The 17,889-nt window shown below is 37.7% G+C and overlaps 1 protein-coding gene across 4 annotated transcripts in view; it reads right to left on the bottom strand.

The window, feature by feature from the left end:
* Nucleotides 1–17,889, bottom strand: part of SEMA3C (semaphorin 3C) — a 118,433-nt gene that overhangs the window by 35,782 nt on the left and 64,762 nt on the right. For all 4 annotated transcript variants that reach the window (XM_038153082.1, XM_038153085.1, XM_038153083.1 and 1 more), the window contains 7 exons: nt 15,929–16,089; nt 13,493–13,555; nt 12,062–12,181; nt 8,164–8,254; nt 4,274–4,393; nt 2,310–2,452; nt 250–364 (listed from right to left, as the gene is read on the bottom strand). In XM_038153082.1, coding sequence (XP_038009010.1) covers nt 250–364; nt 2,310–2,452; nt 4,274–4,393; nt 8,164–8,254; nt 12,062–12,181; nt 13,493–13,555; nt 15,929–16,089 — 813 coding nt within the window. The remainder of the gene's footprint in view (nt 1–249; nt 365–2,309; nt 2,453–4,273; nt 4,394–8,163; nt 8,255–12,061; nt 12,182–13,492; nt 13,556–15,928; nt 16,090–17,889) is intronic.

Below are 17,889 nucleotides of genomic sequence, written 5' to 3'. Positions count from 1 at the left end.
CTTTACATACATCATTGTTTTACATAGTCAAGATTAATTACCTTAATCACCATATAATTACACAGAGAGACTTATGAAGAATTTCTTGGTTTTGCTGTCATAAAACTGCAAGGGGAATTTTGTCATGGGCTTCTAGTGCTATGATTTCACTGTTAACAACTTGACTAAGAAACTGAATGAAGATCAGTCATTAAATATGCACAAGGCATAGCATTTAGGTGAAATTTTAAGGAATGTTTTTTGGGATACCTAATTCATCAAAGTACGTTTCTGTTCCATCTTCATCCATTACTGAGCACACAAGTCTTGCTTTCAAGAATGTTGTCCACTTGTTCACGAGACTGCGCTGACCACCTGTGTCATTCTGGAAAGAAATACTATTTTCAGAAAAGAAGAAATAAAACACGGCTAACATTTTACTGGGCTTTCCCACATTCTTCTCAGGTTAATTCATTATCTAGATAATTATCTGGTAAATTTAATATTAAAAATAGATAGGCCTAAGCCAAATCCCCTCATCTAAGCATCCTATATGCAGAACAAACCGAGAACTAGACTTCTGAGTGGACTTTCACTGCTGTGCTAGCAGGGTTGGAGGGCTGTGCAGTAGATTTTTGTGCATCAGCAGTCTATGCTGTTATGTCTGGAAGTGACTGTGGAGCTCTGCATAACTCATTGACACCCAGGAAAAAGCCCATGCTATCTCTAAAAAGTCTCATGGTTCTGTGGAGGGATGTTTCTTCTAGTCCTGACAGCAGCACAGCTGCGCCTGACCTAGTAAGCCACACTAGCACATGAGGTGGATGCTCTGAACAGTATTCAGAAATGATGGCTAGTGTGGGTCAAGCTAGTTATGCACTGTTGCAAGTCCTGCTAGATTAGTCCAGAGATGGCTTGGTCACAGCTCACTCATAGCTCTTTCCAATTTTCCATGGTTCAGGGTGGGAACTGTAACTGCCAAACCTGGTGATGCAGCCCTGAGGTGACAGATCCTGGCCAACTGTGCTGGTGAATGCCTTACATAAGAGCAGTGTCCTCTAAAGTGCGTAACATGATGTCACCCAAGGAAAAACCAAAATGCAGAAGCTACTGAAATGGGATTTCAAAAAAGTGCTGGACATGTTTCACTGATGCTGTTGAAGTTGGAAATGTTGGAAAATCCAACATTTTGGGTGACTCATAAGGAGTCTTTTCAGTGGGTAATATATTTTGCCAGTCTCAAAGGCATTAACACATGAATACGATGGTATATATACAAATATACAAATATGACTGGCTCAGATTTATTTTAATTGGCCTTGGGATTCTGCCACTGGCTTCAATGTAAGTCTAAAAAGGCTTAGGCCTTTCAAAATTGATTTGGGCTTCATCATTACAGTAAAAAACCTAATAGAGCTGTAATTGAGTGAAATATCTTCCTGCAAAACACCCAAAAAGGCCTTTAGGCACTCTCACTGAAATACTGAGAATGGAGATTATAAAAGAGATCACATGCCTCAGCATTTTGCCAGAGAAGGACAAACACCTTCACACCCAGGCACAACAACATCACAAAGCATCAAATTCTAAAGAAAACCCAAATATACAAACACTCAGAATGAACTTCCTGAAGCCTTCCAAAAAAAGGAATGAATAGGCTAGCAGCAATTGTGCATTTATAATTTTACTCTCATTTAAAAAAAAAAAAAAAATTCACCGGAGATATTAATAGCTGCTTCAATCATTTTTCATCTAAAGTTGATTAGAGATACAAGAGGAGTGCTGTGAAAAAAAATTAATTATTGCCCAGGAATAGCCACAAATTTCCTGGGCATATTTTTAAAGTAAGGCTCACACATGCATCAATGCAAGCAAGCAGAAAGATGTCGTAAAAATGAAAACAGCATTTGAAAGTTAAATCCGCCAGTTTAAAAGCTTGATATATCTGATGTGCTTTAACTATTCTGAGTGTGTATGTGTAAAAGCCTTCACTGCTTAAAGTTCATTTTTATTAAGGAAACAATGTGTCTTATTTGTGCTAAGGACAGCAAGTTTGAAAACTCAACACTGGTAACTATTCTGACTCAGTCAGAGAAATACACAAACGCCTGAACCTCTACATTTCCATATTCTTACACGTATAGTTAGATATATATAACCTGGTCAGACCCTAGCTGTGAGTAACGGCTCTTCTTAATTATGAATGGTGACACAGCAACAGGAAATTTTGTCAAATCAAAGGCTTTTCAAATATTTAGTCTTTTAGATTATCATGTCACACTAGCAGCTTATCCCAGCAACCTGGTAAACAAAACAGTTACAGTTCTTACTGGGCATACTCTTGCAATCATCGAATGAATTTGCTTTGTGCTGCCGCTGTTGTCTGTGAGTCTTTCTTTGAAGAAGAAGTAGATTTTGGCATCATTGGGGTCAGTGCCATCCGGGATAACATGAGCATCCACAAAAATAGGCTCTGAAATGAAAAAGTTTACCAAAAGGATGAAACCAAAAGATGTAGCAGTATAAGCAATGAATGATTTGACATTTACTGACTGCTTCAAGGAAGTGCTGAATATATCAAATATCAACACGTAAAAGGCTCCATGCTGGCAGCCAAATGTGCTTGCATCCTCAAACTTTTATTTCACAGCAAATTTTTGGAGGAGCAGTCCAGAAGCAATGGTATTAGATTACTGTAAAGACCCAAAGACTTCGAGGAAGGAGGAAGAATCAGTGTGTTATCTGGGGCACCAAAGGAAAGTCTCATTGAGACAAAACATAACAGTAAGCTGGAAGAGCTTAGGAATATAACAAGTAAGGTTCACAAATAAGAGAGGAAAACAATTTGTGTAACCCAGAAAAGGAAAGGAGCGTAGGCAAATGCTTGAGCAGCATTTGACTTTGTATCAGAGGCTGGTAAACATAATCAAATGTATGTGTAAAACACTACAAAGGAGAATTAGGGAGACAACAAAATAACTTATAACCTTAACAGCAAACATATAATGGATAGTGCAGGAGGCCTCAGAATACCTCCTTTGACTGAAGGAAGAAGTGGCCCTTCTCCCTGCATGAAGGCTTTGCCTTTTCAATGATCATGCAAGATTGCTTGTTCAGCTGAAGTGCAATACAAAGTTTGAAACAATCTGATACAAAGGTTGAATGTCTGACAGAAAACTCATTTTGGACTGCAGCCTTTTTCTGTTCACATAAGTCTATTCTCAATTAATATAACAAATGTCATGACTCTGGCTGTAAAAGAACACGGAAATAACTGTACTTTCAAATACCTGTTTTGAACAGGCAGATTTTCCAGAAATTAGGCATTTTAGAATTTTCTTTTTCTCTAATTCATTTTTGAATGTGCATGTTAGGGTGCACAGTTAAGTGTAAGAATGTATAACAAACAGAAAAAAATATTTAGAGAGCAGATGTAGTTTCCCTGTCATCGTGAAATTTGTGAATGAAATCTTGTGATTTCATTGTAGTCACAGCCAGACAGGAATAAGTCGTCACCATTAAAAATATCAAGACAAAACCACAATAACTCTATTTCAACATGCCTGAAGGCCTTTTAAAACTGTAAATGCTGTGTTAGTTGGTCTATAACCTTTCACACCTACCTCTGCTCAGGGGGTTGTCTACCATTTTAGTTTAAATTGGTTTCATTGGAAGGAGTCTTCTTACCAGTAAAGACAGGGAGAATTTTCACAGTAATGCCAGTGAATCAAAGAGTTATTTGATTCCACTCGGAAATTAGTTTTTGTACTGTGTTTAGATAACCAATTTCTCACCACTGAAATAAGTGGCAATGATCCACATTGACTTCTCTGGGAGTGGGACACTCTTCTGCACACATTTTGAATGCAAGGGGTGATGAATCTTCTGTGCAGAGATGGATCACCTTGAATTACCTGAAGCCGGTGGCTTAGGATCAAACACTGATTTAAGGCAATATGTGATTCATTAGAGGTGAAGGCACTTCTCTAGAAATCAGACTGCCTCCAATTGCCATTGGAAAGGTTTTCATACACTTGCCCTCAAAGAGCTTGGTTCAGCCTTCCTGCAAAAAAAAGCCCGCAGGTAGGGTGGCCTAGGAGCTTGGCTGATGCAGAGATCCCTCTACATCTGTGCATTGTCTACAATTTGTATTTACACACATTTCTTCATGGTTCAGCTTCATAAATTAAATTCAGAGACAAGCTTTTTAAAAGATGTGGTCTTTGTTTTAAGCAAAGGAAAGCAGAATCTCTGTGACACCCATGAAAACTCTGGTAAATTAGAGGCATCTCACCACTCAGCCACTTGGAATTGTGCTGGTCAGTCCTCACTGCATTCCTCCTGGTCAGACTGCGAAAAATGGCTGCATCTGTCCCCATGAAATCAATATACATTCCTGAAAAAAGCTCTTCATCTGTAAAGAATTGAAACGGAGGGAGAACTGTTATGGCTTTTGGGAAAAAAGAAAAGTTTATTTTAAATTCATCACCTCTTTATTTACACAGGAGTCTATACAGACAAATAGTGGGTCATGGGAATGAAGTTTTCTCTGATTTACAAAGACTCAAACTAGAATCCATGAGAGTAATCAGATTTTTTTTAGAGACTTTATGGAACTGTACCATTAAATGCCACAGCAGAGTTGCATTCATGGGAAACCATTCTTGATAGGAAGTTTAGTTGCCTCATTTGCACTGCTAAGGACCACTGGAGAATAAGGCTAGTGCTATCAAAAAATATCACATTCAATATCTTAAGTTTGAGCTTCAAATTATTATTTTTTTTTTGATTACGAAAGTAGTTGAAGTGACTGGGTTGAATTTATTGCTGCTGCAAACTGGCACAACATCTATTGCAGTCAGTGGATCAGTGCCAATTTTTACCAGCAGCATTGTTATGGCTGCCCTAGGCAGCCTCAAGCTGACTTCAGTATTGCAGAGGCCAGACAATCATACCATTGAACTTTACTCAGAGTAATATGGAGCAACAGTTGTCCCCTGTTGTGTACTTGGTTCTAAGTATAGGGTCATTATGCTTGAGCAGAATGAGACATGCAACTCCTTCATTAACAGAACTATGAGCTTCTGCTCCCTGTGCAGGGCTTAAAACTCAGCCCATCAGTCAGGATGTCTATCTGTGTTTGTTTCAGTCTGTGTGTGTGCATAAACATATGTATACATAATTACATATACTATCATTTTCTACTCTGTGAATAACCAAGCAATTTCCACTGACTAATGACAATGAAACCCCAGAATAGAAAACAGTAGCTAAAATAAACTCTAACTCTCAGAGTGGGAGTGGTGGCTGAATACATTCCAGTGCAGCTGGGTCCCTTGATTGATGTTTTTGTCTGTACTCCTGGACTACCCAGAGAGTGTGGTCAAGCTGGCAAGAGTCACAGGCTCAGACATACTTGAGGCTATTTTCATGCTGTCTCTGTGTGTGTGTGCGTGTGTGTGTGTGTGTTTTCATAATCAGCATGGAAGACTATTGAGAAGCTCATGAGAGGATCAAAACTCTGGAGACTGCTTTTCTGCTGCTAACTGGAGCTTGAACTGAACCCTGGCAGGGCATCCAGCAGCCACTCTTCTGCTCTCACCTCTCCCCATGAGGACAAGATTCCTACGCTGGGGATTTAAGCAATGCATTTGCTGCATGTTGCTGAAGCATTTACTTCTGGAGCAGGTATTGACAGAATGATTTTAGATCTGGACAAATTTATAAGCAATTTTGTATATTTGCCTCCTTGCAACAATCCATCAGAACTTTATTCTTATTATGAAACAAATTGCCTGAAAGAGATCAGGTTTATGGTTTTCACCAAATGTTATGTACAGTCCTGTGCATATACACATACATACACACTTCAGCAACAGTACTACACTATGTAATTTTAATCCTATTACATATCAACAGTATTACTCATGTCTTAAGCATTACTAGAGACTATTTGCTAATCATGTATCAGGGGAGATCCATCAGTTCCACTTCCTTCTGGTAAAATCCTTAAACTCCACACAGTATTTGATCTGCACAGCACAATGAGTTCACTCTACTTCACTTTGTAACTGGGGGCAATTACTGAATTGATGAGGTATGTCTGCTTTTATAAATATCTCATAGTTGTGGTGGGGAGAAAGACATGCATCTGCACACTAGTATTGCCAAGCTGCTTCAAAGCACTTTTTTCATTGCTTTGATGCAAATGCATCTCTGTACAATGGCAAACTGTACAAAGTTCAAATTTATTTTTATAGCACCATTTTCTTCTGAAGGGTGAATCAGCTTTCCTGCTGTATTGTAGGCTGGTGATTCCCAAAATGGTCAAGAAATTGCACCTATATTTAAAAAGGGTTCTTTTATTGGACGAGTTAGTTGGTCTGGTGGTATTTACTATATTCTGAAGCAATAGGAGGGAATTCCTCCTGCAGAAAGCTCAAAGGTGAGTCCAGTACATTGGCTCAGTCCCCTCATTACAACATGGGCTGAGACTTAGAAAATGTTCATGTTTCTGGCATGGATACTGAGGCCAAATTCACTAGAGCTTAAGGTTTTGAAGTGACTGGACTTTGCAACACAAAGTACAAAACTCAATGTGGGGACTCTTTTTAAAAGAATTTTGACCTTTGTGGAATAATTTAAACTTTGTAGATGAACTGTGCCATGAAAGATAAGTCAAACTGTAGGGAAGGTCTCCTCAGTCGCATAACAGAGATCAAGAAGAAAACGAAAAATCTATTTACATGAACAAAGCTGCCATAGATCTACTGTAGAAAAAAATCAGCTTAATGTACAAACAATAATTGAGAAACAATTTTCTTTAATGTTGCTATATAAAATCCAGAAGGAACAAGGAAAGGAAACATTTACTTCGCTTAACAATACAGAATGGCAATGAGTAGCAGTGGACTCATCTATCACTGACTTTGAACAAACATTTTCTTTACACAGTGAGTGTCTGTAAACACTGCCCCTAGATCACTGTTGAGATAAAGGTGTAAGTGCTGCCAAGGTTCAGAGAGATGTCTAGGTAGCATTTACCTGTTCTCTAAAGGTGTTCAGTTCACATCTCTGTGACCAGATATCCTTTGTACTAAATATATATGCAGTAAGGAATCAAAAACCAAAAAAAAAAAGCAACTTATATTTTGAACATGCCATGTAGGACAGACTGTACGACACTCTCCTTAAGATCTATAAGACTTTAAAGGAAATATCTCACACAATATGTAATTGATGTAATTGATTTCAGAGGAAGCTGAATGGCAGAAATATGGCACTTTGTTTCCTGGTAAACCTTGGGTGAAATACAGAGTACCTGTGTGCAATAAGTTTTATTTACAAAGAAAGTCTCAAAAATCTGTGCAACTGCTGTTCCCTTCGTAGCCAAAAATACAGCAAGGAGCAGACACATGTTGAAAAATCAGGGCTTTGGCACTAGAAGTGTGTGAACATACAGCAAATGTGAAAGGTCAGGTTACACTGAGTATATATTTCCAGGTCTTCCTGGTTGAAAAAATGAAAAGTATCTTTTACAGATGACTTAGGCTGCACAAAGTGTATTCCCCCTTTGAGTTTTCTCATATGTATGCAACAAACACAGCAGAAATTTTTTATTGTTTCACTTTCTAGCCTTTCAGATGGAAGAAAATGGCAAAATTGTTTGGGTATAAAGCCAATTGAAGAATGAAGAGCTTTACAATAGTTGGTGGGCTCTACAGCAGCAATGAAAACAAAAATGCAATTCAAAGCATCTGAAGTCTTCAGGCTTTCTTTCCCTGGCTACTCTGGGATTTTAAAAATAATTAAATAAGACACAAGTGCTGTCTAGGATGAACAAGGTCAGAAACCATGCAAATATAAATGCTAGACAGACTAATGCAAAGCTGAAACTATTCCTGGGAAAAAATGTGTAATCTGGAAAAGGGAGAAACTTTTGATCCTGTGTCTCTCTTCCCCTTTCAATAACTCATTCCTGCATTTCATTTGTTCACCCACCTTAAGCTTCACACAAGCCTCAAAACACAGATGGACCCACCCCTTGTGCCCATCAGCCAGGCAAAAGGCACTGCTCCTGGGAGGCTGAAATCTGTGTCCAGCTCCCTTGGGCCATTCCATCAACCCACCCTCCACATGACCATATGGGTTTAGACCCCAAGAGCCTGGAGTATCTTTACTTACTGATCATAACAGACACCGTGTTCACGTTAGGGTTGAAAGAGCAGCGTCCCTTTCCTGATTCACACTTGGAGTCGATCTTGAAGATTTGTTCCTGCAAAGCAGATTTGTGTGTCACTTCTCATGTCAGAAACCATTAGATCTAAGCTGGTTTTTATGCCTGGCTGTTTGCAGCATTAGCATTGCTCTATTAACAGTGCTCTACTGGGCACTTTCACTGTACTACTGGTAGTTTAATTCTTCTATTCCGAATTCCATCATCTTGTTAGATAACACTGACATATAGTTATTATCAAGACTCTTGTTATAAATTCAAGACACTGAATCAAAAAAAGTTCCCTCTGTCTCTCTTAAGGATAGGTTGACTGATCTCTGCAATAATATCCATGAAGACTGCTTCTGTGGTTTTGAAGTTATTTATAATTTATTTTCTGAATATACTGGTTTATTTACAACTGTCTAGGACATTGTATTAAAGCTACTAGAAAAATAATACATGTAAAATAAAAATCTCTTATGACAACTGTCATTAGATTATAGCATAAATCATTTGGTCTTTACTGAGTTATCAGACCTCCAAAAATCCCCAAATGACACTTATTTTCTTCAATACCATCTCTTGGATTACGTGCAAGGCTCCAAATCCACAGTGATAGATGATTTATCTACACCTTTTACCATAGCCTGAAATCTCCTGAGGGTTTTTTTTAAGAAATCATGGTACAGGGATTTGCTTATATGTTATGTACTTTATGAACAGGAAATATATTTAGCAAAGTAGAAGCAATTTGGACTACAGCTTAAAATACAATCAATCTGAATATTTTTAGAAAATCTGCCCATTTTGGTGCAACTCTTCACTTCTTGGCTCCCAGCAATACTAGCACAGTGTGCTCAGCAAGAAATTACTCAGGCCCAAGCTCATTCCTTGAAAACTGCAGTCAGTAATGGCAGATGTAAGCTGAGCCAACACACACTGACTCCCCTACACTGTATACCAAACAGCTTGTTCTTAAGCTCCTACAACAAACTTCCAATCTTTAATAAAAGGCCAAAAGACACAACTGCAAGAAAAAAAAAAAAAAACAACAAATAACCAAACTTAAAACATTATGAAAGAAAAACGTAGCTGACAAAATTTCCAAAGAAAGACTTTTGTGAGATAGATGCCAACAATTAGTTATTTGAGAAAGGACAGCAACTTCTTATATACCCTTTAACAGTTAATGTAAATCACAGAGGAGTGGAGATGCCACACAAGTCCCTAAGCAGCCATTTGGCACCAGTGAATTGAAGATTACAAGTTCAAGTGCACAGCTGCAGCAGGAAGTTTTCATATGATTGTTCCCTCTCTTTCCCCTCTCTTCTGTTTTGCCTAATTTAATCTCAGAGATCTTATCTATTGTTTCAGTAATAAGCTTTCTAAACATTGTTAAAATATAAGTATGAAGTTTCTAATGTGATCTTGGGTGGTTTCTTTGTTGGTTTTTTTTTTCACTTCTAGATTATATGCTGTTTGATTCTAATCCATGTGTACTATATTAAACCACTATTTACCAATTCAAAATGCCCATTACTCCTCTACTAAACTAGCTCCAGGATTACACTTGATTTTCATATATATTAAACTACCATTTAGTCTATAATTACTTCACATAGGGATTACACTTCCTTCTGTTTGTATTTACTTTGACATTAGAATATATTTGGGTGACTAAGGGAGTAATTACCAAAGACCAAAGTATTAAGTGTGCCAAAGAAGAAAATTAATTGTTTTATAACCTCTATTTCAGGGAAAAGGGCAGAATTTTGCCTCATCAATGAAACCCCCATTTTTTGTGAGCTTATATGGGATCTTGGAGACAGAAGAGCAAAACAGGCCCAGTTCTTATGATTGCTGGACATGACTCTGTCAGGCTTTGTAGCTTCTAGAGAAAAACAGATGTGCTTTCTAAAATATTCATTTGCACGTGCAAAAACAGCCTTTTGTGCATTGAAAACTGTACCATATTGAAGGTGAAATGATACAAGCAGAGAAAAAAATGAATTTTCACTAGTCCCATCAGCATTACATAGTTCCTCATACTGCTCTATCAATTAGTCATGCACAGATATATGCAATGAGTTCAGAAGGAAATTCTTGGGTTTAAACTGTTATGCTATTGTTGGCCTGCACAGTAATGGCTTTGAGCATGAAGTGCCTACAGTCAAGTGTCTCACAGACTCCAGACGTCTGAAACAGCAGTTTATTTAATCAATTGATCATAGGCATGCAGCTATACAGACAGGCTAAGTGAAGCTGGTTCTGCTTTTCCAAGTCATGTATCTTTACTCTTCATTTAGAAATTTAACATCTTGCATCATCTGGAGATGTCATTTCCTGCCCTCCCCTCTGTCCCAGTCTCATTTACAAACAGTCTAAAATAATGAGATTCAAACTTCTCTGGGCTGCAATACCAGTACTTAAGATGATAAAGAGTATTACATTAATTAAAGACAAATGAGATCACCGTTCATGTTTTAAATGATTTTTCAAGAAACAGAATAATGCTGGGGAAAGGTGATCCCTGTTTCATAATACATCAAAATAAGTCAATGCAGAATTTTTTAACCAGAAGGATTGATTTACTTACTTAGTTCTGCTTGCTTCTGCTTTTAAATCCAGGCCTATAATCTCTACTTTTAGATCATTTAGTAGGATTGAAAGTGCAGTGATTCTGAGTGCATGCTCTGTTAAGGAAACTGGAGCCAGGTAGGGATCTACCAAAAGTCACCGAGATCATACAATGCAAACTGACTTGGAGGAACATTGACTAATCACCTCCCTGGCAACCTGTGCAGCAATCTTGGGGCTCAGCCAGAATTCCCATCCCACTCCCAATTAAATCAGTGATGAATTTCTCAGTGTCTTCCTGAGAAGCCAGCCCAGCTTTTAAAGCTGCCCTCACATGGCAAAGCTCCAGGTAGCACGCTCTGATCTTCCTTCCCAACACATCTGCTTCCACATTGTTCTGGAAAATATACTGCACACCCCTGTGCCTGCAGACATGAATCTGACCCAAAAGCTACTGAGGTGCTGCCTTCTGCTTAAGTGCCTTTCTTTTTCCTTCTGGTTGCTTAATTTATTACCTATTACATTTGCACATAAACAAACATTTCACTTTCAAATCAGGAAACTTGGACCATATACTTCTGAAACATCTGGTACTTATACTGAAAATACACTCAATGAAACTGAATATAGAAAAACTGGAGACCTATCTAGAAAAAGTATGATCTTACAGTGAAGAGAAACTTACCAACTTCATCTGGGCACCATCTAGTGGGGCAAAACTTGTGCAGTAGATAAAGTTCCTGTACTGGGATTGAATCTAGATGGTGTTAAGCTGAATTCCAGCAAACCTAACCTGAATAGCTAGCCAAATTAAGTGCTTCTCCAAGGAACCAGCAACACATGGAAGTTATAAAAAGTAGACTTTGTATTTTACTTTTCAACTAACTGGCTATTTCCTCTCAAGTATTTCTTGGGCATTTTTCCACCAAATGGTAGGAATGAATTCACCAGACAATGTCAAATAGAAGGTACTATCAAATGTATCCCATCATTTGGTATGACTGTGGGCAACCATCATATATTCGACATATATATATATATATGACAAATATTGCCCATATATTGGACAAATATATCATATTTTGGACAACCATCATATTTGAGGCATGGCTTTGCTTCTAGCTGGTATCAGGTCAGAAAACTTTGGACCTTTGCTCTTTTGCTGTTTAACATCGGTGAAGGAACCTACTGGGACCACTGATTCTTGCATTTTCAAGACTTAGAGATTTTGCTTCACACCAGCAGGGTGGACCCCAAAGTGAGTGGGCAGAATGAGAAGAGAGTTACCTCAGACCTGCGTCCCCTGTTGACGTAGACGCAGACGGGGCTGAAGGCGCCGCTGCCGCAGACGTACAGGTGGGTGCGGTTGTACGACTGGATCACGCGCACAAAGTTCCCACAGCCGTGCTGCAGGAAACACAGAGAACTTGTAGAACTCTAGAGCTGGGAACTCTAGAGAACAGACATGGCATATAATTTTAGTAGTATTATGAAAACAGCTACTGAGTTTGTTGGTCCTTGGATTCGGACAGCTGTTTCTCTTTATGTCATTTTGCCTACTCTGGGAACTGGACTCTCTTTGATTGAGCACCACAGATGAGTTATAGAGGAGTCCACACAGCTCCCTTACTTCCACAGAGCAATCCAATTTTCATTCACATATCTCTCCTGCATGAGAAGAAGCAGGCCTTCTTCAGGAAACCAAGGCGGAATCTTAGTACGTTTCATTAAGGACACCTCTGAATCAGTCTCTTTTCCCCCCGATTTGTTCAACATAAGTGGAGATAATTGAAAAGAAAGCAAGTCTAAATATCAGATTTTGCTATTTGTATAAACAATTTATTTCCAAAACATTAAACTGAGGTTTGCAGTCAACTGTAGCTTTGTATGGAAGACCTACAGTAACATCTTCAAATCAGCATGAAAATTAAACCAGAATGTTAAGGGCCACACACTTCAAGTATTAGATTTACTTTTTTTTTTCTTCCCTTTCTTTTCTACTCTTTCATTTTTTTAGTGTGATCAAGTGTTAATGCACTTTAGGCTGAAAATAGATTTTTTTTTATGAATACATTTTCTTACCCAGATCCCAGAACTGCTTTCATATTCAACCCTCCAAACCTCACCCAAGACAGTGTGAACTGATACGTTTTATGAACACAGGGTTGGAAACTGTGCCATCAATCATCTTCATGAAAATCAGTAGAGTTAATCCTTGTTTAGCAGACTGCGCTAGTTTATTTACTTTTAAAGGCATTCACATTTTTGGTTCAGCAGGAGCCAGCACCATACAATACAATCTGAAAACTGGTGCACAACTGGGGTTTTCAGACTGCAGGCACTGGGTACCACCCACCATCACAGTGTGCTCCTGGGGAGCAGCCAGAGAACTTCCCCACTGCAAAGAGCAGCTCAACAGGCTGTGCAACATCACCCCAGGACATACCTGGAAAAGCACTATTACCTAGTTTGATTAGTAAAAACCAAAAAAGGCAGGAAATGGACACTGCATATCTTTTCCCATCTGTCAGAGTCTGGAGGTGCATCCTGTTTACATCACCTGATTTTCCAGAATTTCACTTTATAGATTGGCTTGAAAAGCATTTCAAAAGAAAACCAAACACTTCTTTTATTTTGCTTTGGCTGCACTCAAGGTGCTCTTGCTTTATTGCCAAGTACCTAATTTGTGAGTATGTGTGCATGTGGATTACAACTTACTGTAGGATCCTTGCCAGCCATTTTGCACTCTTCAACCTTGTTTGCTGATGCTGGCCAGAAAATCTGTAAGGAAAGTATTGTTCAAGCAGTATATTTATTACATAATTAAAAAAATAAATTTCACTGCCTAATGTACACTAATAGATTAATGTCTAGATACAATTTACACTTTGATTATAAGAAAAAAAGGATTTTTGTTGATAAATAAAACTATCTTTGTCTTAGCATGCACTAAACAAAATCAAGGGCCAGGACTTTGGCTAATATATATTATGTTTAATAAAAAAATTTAAGGCAAATTAATCCATTTAGATTTGTTTCTTCGAAATAAGAGAGATCTTTCACCACTATTGCCTAAATTACTACCTATCTTTACTTTTTTACTTTTACTGAACTTGTAGGAATTATTCACACTTGAAACCAGAAGACTAAAATATTGAAAGAAGGGTTCTTGCAACAATTTTTCAATTTTATCATCAAAGGTTTGGCTAGATTATGACAAAACCTACCTGAAATCTCAAGATTTCACACTGATTTCCTTCAGAGAGATTTTCAAGAAATACTTCAATGTCTGAATGCTTATCTTTTTATCTCAAACTGTAAATATTTTGAGCTTCTTCCATTATTTATTTTGATTTTGAAATAGGAAAGACATCCATTACAAATTTATCCCCAGAAATCTACTAAGTGACAGAGCCTGATAACGTTTAGCCTCAAGATAATATAAACAATACCATTAAAAGATCTCTGTGTATATATGTACACAGATATATATATATATATGTGTGTGTGTGTAGAATTGTGGATTTGAATATATATGTATATAGGATTTCTACAGGTATATAAGATCAGCAAAGTGAATCTGTTGTTAAATAAATAAATGTAAAGTTTGTGGAATTGCAGAGATTCATTCTAAGCCTAATACTGGGTGATCACATCCACTGCCAGAAAGCTTTGTGTATTTTTCCTTTCTGTTGATTTTTTTTTATTCTTTATTCTCCAGGCACACATAAGCTGTTGAATGCCTCACAGCTTTATACTGCAGAAAATACTTCATGTAACAGAGGCCCTCCTATCTAATCAAACTCAGCACAGGATTAAACCCAAACTGCCAAGGACAGGAGGGAGAGTGCCATGCTGGGGCACAGCTCCTGCCAGACCAGGGTGGCTGGCTCACTGTGAGATGGAAGTTAGCAAAAAGGTCACAGAAAGTATTTCAGACCCTAGAAGGCAGCCCCATTTCAGAAGGGGATTTGGGTACCATTAGGAGGAGGGAAGGATGCATTCACACCATAGAACTAGAGGCATTTAATTTAAATGTGTAAGTTAGAATGAGCCTCCCTGGGCTCCCTGAACAATCAATTCAGGTGGACAGGCATGTCCAGAGGGTGATTCAGAGCAAAGCCTTATTTAACTGTGCTCAATCACTCTCTGGCAGGGCCTCTCTCTCTCTCCTGACACATTAAAAGCCTTGTCTCTTAAGGAAGGCATTTATTTTCCCAGCTGCAAGCCGGGTATTGCTGCCCCTCAGTCCTTCTGAGGAACAGTAATAAAGCCCACAGATTAAAGGACTGGATGGATTTGGTGGAACAAGGCCTTTATGGTACACCTTCAGGTAGGGTAGTAGCTGTGATAGTCTAAAGACAGGCAAGACAAAGTGTGTAGACAGGTAACAGCTCAACAGCCAAGCTTCTGGGCACACAAGAACTTCTGCAGGTCACCCATTTCAAAACCAGAGAAACTGAATTTCAACTGGCTTTGGAGACAAGAGAGACATCTGGAAGCATGTGATAACATTATTATTTTTACCACACAGAGGTTGCCTACTACTGTTTGGTGAGGGAACATGAAGTCCTTGGAAAACACCATCTCAGTAAGTGAAAGAAGCCAGAAAACAGGGGGTGTCATGGTGCCCAAAAAACCAAAATAAAGTGTCTCAGCTACCCAACTGAAGGGCAGAGGCTGACACAGACACAGACATAGCAGGAGACTGGAAAATAGTTCAGTGACTAGGGTACAGAGCAAAAAACATAAAAAATGTAGTATAAGATTAAGGACAACTCTGTCCTTGCTTTTTTCCATATGGCCTGAGAATGATAGTGTGTATCTTATTCTTCCCTGAGGATTCTTCTAAAAGTGTATCTCTAATCCATCTTGGAGAGAGAGGTGGAGTGTCAAATCACACAGATTTTCCTTGTGAGGCCAGGCCAAGCAGAATATGGCTTCAAAATGAGTAAATAGGTCAGTTTTAAACAGTGTTTGAGGAACAGTGTATAACTTCATCTGCATTACACATAAAAGAAAGACTAAAAATTCAATAAGGTGTGGGCATGGACTTCCATGTAAAATAATCAAATGCTATTTTTTTTTTTTGTCTTAAAAGGAAAAGCATGGAGTAAAGCAACCTCAGATTTTCAAAATGAAACTTGAACTTACACTGAGGGGGTCTTGGCTTATATTGTTAATATTCAGAGACAGAATATGATCTTTACTCCCCACATAGATCCGATCCTGATCTTCATCCATCAACAATATCCTGTAATCCAGGGGGTTGTGGGATATCCTGTGATACTCAGAGGTCTTAGTTTCTTGCAGCTCTGAAATAGTAAAAACAGTAGCATAGTAAAGCAGTTCACTCATGTTTCTTGCTTCGTACCTGCAATTCTTTCTAAATAAAGATATCTTTGGGCATAAATGGGGCCAGAGAGGGAAGAAAAAGCCTCACTGAACACTAGATAATAATACAATGGCTGAGGTAAAACGAAGTTTTCTCTCCCAGTTTGAATACAATTATTTTGTACATTAAGTAGATAGACATAGCTCATAAAAAACAGGCAGTGCTGTTATTCATTCATCTAATTAATTCTTGTTTTAATGGATATTATTATTTACAGCTTTGGCTTTTAAGGAACATAACTTATTATATTAATCAATATGTTCAATACATTCTGAAGTTTATGACTGCAGAAAACCCACAAGATCAATGAGAACTACATAAGAACATTTTACCTCCTTTTCCTAACAGGGGGCTTCACTAAGAGAAGGTTTTTATCATTTTCAAGGTCAAATTTCACTTTGTTCTTCATCATCATGTGTGGCTTGCTTAAAAGAAAAAATTCAGTCAAGTCTAAATGTGTCTGTTCATTCAGTTGTTTGTTTACGGGTTTGGACCAAACTAACAGAACTGTAGAAGGAGCTCTATTTTTCTACATAAAACTTTTTTCACAAAGTGAAGTGAAAACATCCTTTGATCTCAGCAGTGCAGGATCAGGCCTGTTACAGGAATAGCATAAGCAACTGCAATATAAGTACTACTTGCTGCCTTCAAGAAAGCTCAGCCTTCCCATCTTTGTTTGGCCAATATATTTTGGCCCCCAGTCAGACTGTTTTACTTTTCAGTAATTACAGAAGGGAGATTTCTCAAGAGCTGAGAGTGGAAAAATAAAACCTTAATAATCAATTTGTCTTTGTTAAAATATTTAACATATAATTATGCCTTCTTTCTTTCTTCATGAATATTAGGATTGAATTGTGTTCCCTGTGTACTGTGTAATTATATTCATAAATACACAGTACTTATGAAAATGAGCTCTGCTAAAATGTATATTCATAAATGTAAGATCTGAGCCCACAGTTCTCAGTTGCAAACCTTGTCTGGGACAATACGGCTTGTCACTGTTGCTAAAGGTTTTTTAAAAGCAAAGTTTTTTGCTCCCTCATTCTCTATGGAAAACAGTAGGAAAATAGTAAATGTCTTATACAAAATTAGTGTTCTGAAGATATTGATATTTTATAAAACAAAACTCTCAAAGCAAAAATTTCTGTATATGTGCTCTATCAAAAAACAAAGGTACCAAAAGAAGTGAGCCTAAAGTATGCACGTTCTGCAAAACATATATTTAGCTGAAAACAATTTTTTTAATTACTTGGAGAGCCATTTTTAATAGCAGGCAAAAGTTGAAGTCCTAGGATTCATACCTGTCTAGCAGAGAACTAATGATTGAAAGAACACTTATCAGAATATAATTTGCATTAATAAATATGATACATAACTCAAATTAATTTTTTATCATTGTTAACTAGTTTCATAGGAAGATAAAAAAATATATCTCCGGTTACTAAAATATAATTGTGTTCTGATTAATTTAGATGTGAGACAGCTTTCAGGAGTTAAGTTTCCTACATGAACTTATTTATGGTAATATTAAAAAAAACAAAAAAAAAACCAAATAGTATTTATCTTGTGCCTTGACAAAAGATAAACACACAATCAAGACTTACAATCTGTGCCTTAAAAACTGAAAAAGAACTTGTTAAGAATATATGAAAATTGTTCACAGTACTTTCAGAAGTCTTTTTTTAGTGCTTGAGTAATCAACTCTTTTTCTTCACTTAAA

The sequence above is a fragment of the Motacilla alba genome, chromosome 1A (genome assembly GCF_015832195.1).
Source record: "Motacilla alba alba isolate MOTALB_02 chromosome 1A, Motacilla_alba_V1.0_pri, whole genome shotgun sequence".
Lineage (NCBI taxonomy): Eukaryota > Metazoa > Chordata > Aves > Passeriformes > Motacillidae > Motacilla > Motacilla alba.
Note: the sequence above shows the minus strand (reverse complement) of the source record. Positions and strands in the feature narration are given on the sequence as shown.